This window comes from Pelmatolapia mariae, linkage group LG16_19, assembly GCF_036321145.2.
Source record: "Pelmatolapia mariae isolate MD_Pm_ZW linkage group LG16_19, Pm_UMD_F_2, whole genome shotgun sequence".
Lineage (NCBI taxonomy): Eukaryota > Metazoa > Chordata > Actinopteri > Cichliformes > Cichlidae > Pelmatolapia > Pelmatolapia mariae.
The window spans coordinates 68302297-68310426 of NC_086241.1; the positions used below are offsets into that span (position 1 = coordinate 68302297).

Below are 8130 nucleotides of genomic sequence, written 5' to 3' on the forward strand. Positions count from 1 at the left end.
TTTGGACATATATGAATCTAGAGATCTGAACCAATCTTGTGGCGGTTTAGTTGGGATCATTGAGAATAAATAGTTTATTTTTGGTAAGACCATCATTTTTATAGCAGCAACCCTTCCCATGAGTGATATGGGTAGACATTTCCACCTAGCCAGATCTCCTTCTACTTTCTTTAAAAGTGGGATATGGTTTAATTTAATTAGATCTGCAAGCTTGGGAGAAACATTAATACCTAAATATTTTATATTTCCCGATTGCAGTGGAGTAGAAGAGGAATTATGGAAGGAGCAATTAATCGGAAGGACTGTAGATTTTGACCAGTTAATTGAGTAATCTGATATTCTTGCAAAATAGTTTATCAGTTCAATCACCCCAGAGATATTGGTTTGTGAGTTTTGGAGAAAGAGTAACACATCATCCGCATAAAGGCTGATTTTATGTTCCACGTTCTTGCATTTTATGCCCTTAATTACTGAATTCTGTCTAATTGCTGCTGCTAGTGGTTCAATAAAAATTGCAAACAGTGAAGGGGAGAGTGGGCATCCCTGCCTGGTGCCCCTCAGGAGACAGAAGCTGGAGGATGTCTGGTCATTTGTTCTGACACAAGCTGTTGGGGAATTATATAATATTTTTAACCAGTTGATGAAAGAAGATCCAAAACCAAATTTGTGTAAAGTTGCAAATAGAAATTTCCAGTTAACTCTGTCAAATGCTTTTTCTGCATCTAAAGAAAATATAGTAGTTTCAAGGTTTTTACTGTATGAGTAGTCTATCAAATTAAGTAATCTACGTGTATTTGTTGATGAGTGCCTACCTTTTATGAAACCAGTTTGGTCAGGATGAATTAAGAGGGGGGTTATTTTCTCTAGTCTCTTCGAGAGAGCTTTGCAGATTATTTTAAGGTCTACATTTATAAGGGATATTGGACGATAGCTTGAGGGATATACAGGGTCTTTGCCTGGTTTTAGCAGGAGATTAATGTTTGCAGAATTCATATTTGATGGAAGTCTGCCATTTTCTTTGATTTCCAACAACGTTCTGTAAAAAACTGGTGCTAGAATCATCCAGAATTCTTTGTAGAATTCTGCAGGAAAGCCGTCTGGGCCTGGAGCCTTATTATTGGGCATACTTATCAGGGCTTCCTGGAGTTCACCTGATGTCAGTGGCGAATCCAATGCCATTGCTTGAGAGTCTAATAATTTTGGGAGAGTTATGTTGTCTAAAAACTGATCAATTTCCTTTTTAGACGGGTTTATTTGTGGTGAATACAACGTTTTATAGAAATCCCTGAAAATGTTGTTTATTTGTTTCGGGTCATGTATTGTGTTCCCAGATGAATCTTGAACAGCACATATAGTTGTTTTTTCTTTATTTATTTTTAGCTGGTTTGCTAGAAATTGACCGGATTTATTACTATGTTCATAATTTTGTAAGCATAGTCTTTGTACTAAGAATTTTGTTTTTTTATCAATTATCTCATTTAATTCTAGTTTTGTTTTGCGTATTTTGTTCAGTGTTTCCTGATCTTGGTGGGACGCGTAGGCTTCTTCTAGTGATTTGATGGTTTTTTCTAATTCCTGGATATTTTTGTTTTCTTTTTTCTTTTTATGTGATGAGAAAGAAATTATTTTACCTCTCATCACAGCTTTCCCTGCTTCCCACAGAACAGAAGCTGATGTTCCGGGAGTGTCATTAAAGTCTAAATATGAAGTCCACTATTTTTTAAAATATTTAATAAAGTCTTCATCTTTAAGCAGTGATGTATTAAATCTCCAGTTTTTACTTGGCGTAGTATTATTCTTGTGCATTAGTGCTAAAGTTACAGGAGCATGATCGCTGACAGCTATAGGGTGAATCTCAGTGTCTGAAATGTCCCTCAGCAGTGAGCTGCTGACCAAAAAATAATCCAGACGAGAGTAGGAGTGATGAACATGTGAGAAAAAAGTATATTCTTTACTGGTGGGGTGAAGGGAGCGCCATGCATCGCAAAGGCCAAAGTCGCTCATATACTGTTTGATTATATTTGTGGACTGCCAATTACGCTGAGTTCCTGCTGTATTGAGCCTATCCATTTCTTCATTTAGTCCAAGGTTGATGTCACCTCCAAGAACAAGTGTGCCATCTAAGTGTTCAGAGAGTGCACTGAAAAAACTGTGAAAGAATGAGGGATCATCAACATTTGGACCATATACACTTACAATACATAGCTTTTTATCAAGTATAGATAGTTTAATGATTAAGAATCTGCCCTCTGGATCTATAACTGTATCGAGTACTGTGAAATTAATTTTTTTATGGATTAAAATTGCTACTCCCCTTTGTCTAGAATTATAACAAGCTGAGAACACATTAGGAAACTCAGGTGTTTTAAGTTCATTCGAACCTCTAAGAGGTCTGTGGGTCTCTTGTAAAAGCACAACATCTGCCTGTAGTTTTTTGAGTTGGTTAAATATTTTTAACCTCTTTTCTCTGGAGCCAGCTCCATTTACATTCCATGTAACGAATCTTAGTGCACCCATAGATGTCTGTGTATAACTAGGGGTGTGCGCTGTGTGTGTCACTTAGACAGGTGGAGAGAGTACATCACTTGTTCATAAATAAAGAGAGGGAGAGGGAGAAAAAGTGTGTGGCGAGATGCTCCCTGAGTCTGACTATGTGTGTGCATATTTACTAATATGAGTACGCTTGGCTTAAGTGTGTGTATCCTATACGTCTGTGTGCGCTGTCTGATGTAAATGTGCTGCCGTTGAGCGCATGACTGTGCGTGACCGTGCTGTGCGTATGTGTCCAAATAAAGGATGTTGTTTGTGGATGAGTGTGGAAGCAGGTGATCGAAGCAGTGAAAGAAAGAAAAAAGAAAGAAAGAAAGCAAGGACAAGGGTGAGCAGCATAAAAACAAGAGGGGGAAAAAGAGAAGAAGAAAAAAAAAAACGAGAAGGAAAAAAAAACAAAAAACCCGAAAACATTTCAATCAAACCGTTGACGGAGAGTGACGGTGTTAATTCTGCTATGAAATCACACTTAAGATGTGATTTGATACTAGTAAGTTAAACAGATGTTTATGCAAGTTAGTGTGAGTGGGTGGGGAAAGGGTGTAGCGGATTCTTATCTGGTGTGAAGTTAATACAGCCACGGAGTGATGTCGGGGTCGCGGTGGAGCTGTCCGTCCACGTACAGCCGGTCCACAGCGATGACAGCGCGGGAGCCCTTCTGGATGAAGCCGCGTCGGATTGGGAAGAGGACCCTGCGTCGTTCCAGGATCTCTTTGGGGAACTGGTCGTTCACGCTGAAGTCCGTTCCTTTTAATTCCCTGCTGCGGCTTTTCACCTGTTCCTTTTGTTTGAAGTGGCCGAATTTGGCCACAATAGGACGTGGTCTCCCGGCCGCAGCCCGAATGGGGCCGAGGCGATGCACCCTATCGAAGACGATGTTCTTCACCGTGTCCTCCGGCAGCTTCAGGTGGGTTTTGATGAAGCTTTTTACCGTGGTCTCCGCGTCCTCTCCAGCGGCTTCTGGAATACCAGAAAATACCAGGTTATCACGCATGCTACGAGCTTGTAGATCAATAACTGTTTCTTTTATTTTTTTATTTTCTCTATTTAGCTGAGTAACATTGTCTGTGAGACATTTCACCGACTCCCTTAGCGTGGCATTTTCAGCAGCGAGCGTTTCCACCTGCTGCTGGCTGAACTCCAGGGACTCTCGCAAGCATTAATTTCCTGGTGAAGAATCTCCACCAAGGACAGCCTTGCATCGAAACTGGACAATCGTTGGTCGATTGACTCCAGTATGTCGACAATATCTTTGCTGGCTGGCGATGTTGTGCCGGGGGAATCTGCCGGGCGAAGTCTTTTCGATGACGGCGTCTCAGGTTTGGCCGGGGAAGCTGCACTCTGGGCCTTCTTCATCACGAGATCCTGGAAGCACTGATCAATGTAATCTTGGAGAGCCTCTAAACTCTCCCCGTTGTTCTCCAGGGTGTTGGAGATGATTTAGACAAATGTTGTTAGTTATAAGACAATTGATAAGTGTATTTGGTAATACTGAAGCTTAAAGGAATTTGTTCAAATCTCAACTACCATTCGCTTTAATTTTCCGCCAAAATCTCCGGCGTCTGACGTCAGTTACAACATGAGTCGCTTACCTTGTCCGTCACACTTGACCTTTTAACAAAGGTCAAAACTATCATTTTAAGCACTTTGTTGATGATCGGCCATAAAAGGAGCATCATGGGAGATAATGTGCAAATAAGAAACAACTGATTTGTTCATTAAGTTACGTTGGAGTGATCTTTAAATGGGATTAAAAAATTGCACAGCACACTGAAATAAATACTGAATAATCTACAGACGTCTCAGTAACTGTGCTTTATAAACTAATATGAATCAGCACTGACCCGCCTTCAGTCTTATTAATGACCTTTACTAGATTTCTTCTAACATCCAAGTTTATGGTCTGTTTCATGTCTAAAAGCCTCACATTAAACAAGAACAGTCACTACATGACTGATGATACACTCACAGCTCGTGCTTCTTGTGGAGCAACATGTTAAACTAGTTTTGTTTTTATTCCAGTGGCCTCCTAAAACTTAAAATAGAAATATTCCAAAAACTGAGATCCCACCTCAAAATCAACTTTAAAGATAGAACTTCAGGTTTCGGTTTAATCTGATCATAAAGAATGACTAAATTTAAATGTCAAATTAAAGTAGTTAAGTACAAATTCTGCAGTTCAAGAAAAAAGTCAAATTTTCCACATTTTTCCTCCTTTGTTTAAGGATCAGCATGGAGGACCCAGATGACTGATATATGGAAGACGTTCCTGGAGTTAAAGAAGCCCTGCAGAACAACGACACTGCTGCTGCAGCTGCAAAGATTGAAGAAAATTTAAAACAACAAAATAATATCCCACTAAATATCGCCATCACAGGAGAGTCTGGCTCTGGGAAATCCACGTTTGTTAATGCCTTCAGGGGACTATGTGATGATGAGGAGGGAGCTGCTCCCACTGGTGTTGTGGAAACCACCTCAGAGGTCAAACCGTACCCCCATCCAAAGTATCCCAATGTTACTTTATGGGATCTCCCTGGAATCGGCACCACCAAGTTTCCAGCTAAGAAGTACCTGAAGCTTGTTGGATTTGAGAAGTTTGACTTCTTCATCATCATCTCAGCCACTCGCTTCACGGAAAATGACGTGAAACTCGCTCAGGAGATTCAGAAGATGAAGAAAAAGTTCTACTTTGTTCACTCAAAGATTGACAACGATATAAATGCTGAGAGAAGAAAGAGAGACTTCAATGAAGAGAAGAGTCTCAAAGTAATCAGAGACGACTGTGTTCAGAGTGAGTGTCTGATCACTTACAGCTCAGTGAGATCACTTTATGGATTCACTTTCATATTCAGGTCTTAGCTTTACATTATTTGTTACATTACATTATGTGTGTAATCATGTTAACATGTTCCTTCTGTGAAACAGGACTCAGAGGATTAGGCATCGGGTCTCCGCAGGTCTTCCTGGTGTCCAGCTTTGAGCTCCACCTGTACGACTTCTCTCTCTTACATGAGACCTTAGACGGAGACCTTCCTTCAAACAAGAGGGACACTCTGCTGTTCGTCATGCCCAACATCAACCCAGAGATCATCAGGAAGAAGAAAAAAACTTTCAAGCGCCGATTATATTGGTTGGCCACTCTGTCTGCAGCTGGAGCAGCTGTTCCACTTCCTGGTCTTTCTATTGCTGTTGATCTTGCTGTGCTGGTTGGTGCTGTCACAGAATATGTTTTTGCGTTTGGTCTCGATATCCCGTCTCTGAAGAGACTTTCTGACAGAACAGGTGTGCCCTACACTGATCTGCGTGCTGTCATCATTTCACCACTGGCTGCAGCAGAAATAACTACAGAGCTCCTCTTGAAGGTGATGACCCAAGTGGGACGCACAGCTTCATTAATTTTAGCAGAGGAAGCATCCAGATTTATTCCCATTGTTGGAATCCCAGTAGCCATGGGTCTCTCTTTCATCACAACCTACAAAGTTCTGAATGTTATCCTCAACCAGCTCGCTGAAGATGCTGAGAAGGTGTTTGAAAAAGCTCTGGGTCAGTAAAACTCAAATGAAGCTTAGTGACTGTGTGCTGTGTGTAAATTCTCCTAAATGACTGAATCCAGGCACCAGACCCAGCTAACCTCTGACCCTGCTGTCACTCTTGCTCTCACTGCAATATTTAACAAAGGCAAAACAATATATATGTACTGAGTCACAGTCAGCTGCACATTTATCTTTCAGTGATCAGAATAAATTTGATTTTGTTTATAACGTAGAGGAGCTGCTGAATCATTGCTGTGATGCTTGTTCACATTGTGTGTGTGTAATCAGCTGATATGATGGCTGCTGTTTTTATCTGAACTTGTATTTTGTTTGTGATTTAGTAAAATGATAAAAGTTTGTGTTCACTGCCCTCCAGTGGGCTGCATCAGGAACTACAACACAACTGATATAAACTATTTATAACCATCAGCCATGTTAATAATAAAATGCTGTTTATAAATATATTAGCATTAGTGTAAGTTTGTTTGGTTTGTTTTTAATTCAACAATAGATTTCACTGAATCAGTTTCAATTTAATTTTATTTATATGGCTCATTCACAACAACTGTCCAATTATTCATCAGTAAGAAAAGCACAGAAATGGTGGGAATGTATTTCACAGACACTCTGGTAAAAGGTGGATGATGATGAAGCAGCGATATAAATCCTGAGAGGCTGATCAGGAAGTGGAAGCAGGTGTGCTGATCACTGAGGAAGATCAGCTGATTGTCTGGCAGGTAAACAGTGTTTGGGTCTGACTGCAGTTCTTAATCTAATATTCAGTTGTGATTCTGTGCGCACACACAAAATATAACTCACTAAATAAAACCAATAAGAGAGGAATCCTTCACAGGAAAACTGAAGCTTCCTCATGTTTCATGTTTTCTAATCTGATCTCAAACATCAAGAACACAAAAGGTGGAGGAAACTTTTCTTTATTCTTATTCCTGTTTCCAGATGGACATCTGCCCCGACTCCAAATAGAAAGTCCCATTATAAACATGCATCTAACAAGCTGCTTATTTCCATCTTTACTCTCCAAGATCAGCCAAATAAGCAACAAACTTGTGACATGTACGATGTCAGCGTGTTTATATATAATGAAAAAGTTATATGCAAAACACTGAGTCAGACCAAAAGTGAATACATCATCACAAAATCAGCAAAGATCTTTGTTCACCCACAGACAGACTTTAACCAGCAAACATCATGTCAGGAAGAAAGCTGAACATCAGAGTCTGAGGGGAGGACGAGCATCTTTAAACCACTGATCAGGAAGGAAAAACTCTCATCAGTGGCTCACATACAGTGGGATGCAAAAGTTTGGGCAACCTTGTTAATAGTCATTATTTTCCTGTATAAATCGTTGGTTGTTACAATAAAAAATGTCTGTTAAACATTAGTGATGGGATTTCCGGCTCTTTTTAGAGAACCGGCTCTTTCGGCTCGGCTCACTAAAAAGAGCCGGCTCTTTTGGCTCCGAACCGGCTCTTCAGGTTGTTTTGTTGCTTTAATTAATTTATTATTACAATAATATAAAATTATGCACAAAAGGAATTACTAATGTAAACAAAGTGGTTTTATTTATATATGTTTATATATAAATATATACATTGGCCCCTAGAGACACGTACAAACTCCAAAAAGCACGTACAAACTCTAAAACACATTTTTAGCGTTAACTGAACTTCCAAAACAGAGCTACCTAGATCACTTAAATTACACAATTGAAAGCATAAGTGTATTGTTTGTGTATTTATACACAAGCACTGATATATATTTAAATAATTAAAAAAAAGTTCATTTACCTCTTACTACCACACACCGGTCGTTGGTACTTGCTGGCTTGTTTAGCCTCTAGGTAACAAAAGCTCAACACTGCGCCCTAGCATCCTGGAGCACTTCTGTTGTCTTTTGTACATGTTTTGGAATTTTTACGTGCTTCTGAGGCTACGTCCACACGTACACGGGTATTTTTGAAAACAGAGATTTTCCGTTTTCGTTTTAAAAAATAATCCTGTCCACATGTAAATGCAGAAATGAAGGA

General features: G+C 39.7%; 1 protein-coding gene across 1 annotated transcript; it reads left to right on the forward strand.

The window, feature by feature from the left end:
- Positions 1–4806: 4806 nt before the first annotated feature.
- LOC134644733 (interferon-inducible GTPase 5-like) lies at positions 4807–6101 on the forward strand. The gene is made up of 2 exons (XM_063497773.1): positions 4807–5341; positions 5476–6101. The coding sequence occupies exons 1-2, from the start codon at positions 4807–4809 to the stop codon at positions 6099–6101; spliced, it is 1161 nt and encodes a 386-aa protein (XP_063353843.1).
- The last annotated feature ends 2029 nt before the right edge of the window (positions 6102–8130 follow it).

Excerpts from the sequence above, each read along its gene's own strand:
- LOC134644733 (XM_063497773.1), top strand. The coding sequence starts at position 4,807 with ATGGAAGACGTTCCTGGAGTTAAAGAAGCCCTGCAGAACAACGACACT. Across the intron at positions 5,342-5,475 it reads CAGAGACGACTGTGTTCAGA|GACTCAGAGGATTAGGCATC; the intron begins GTGAGTGTCTGA and ends TCTGTGAAACAG.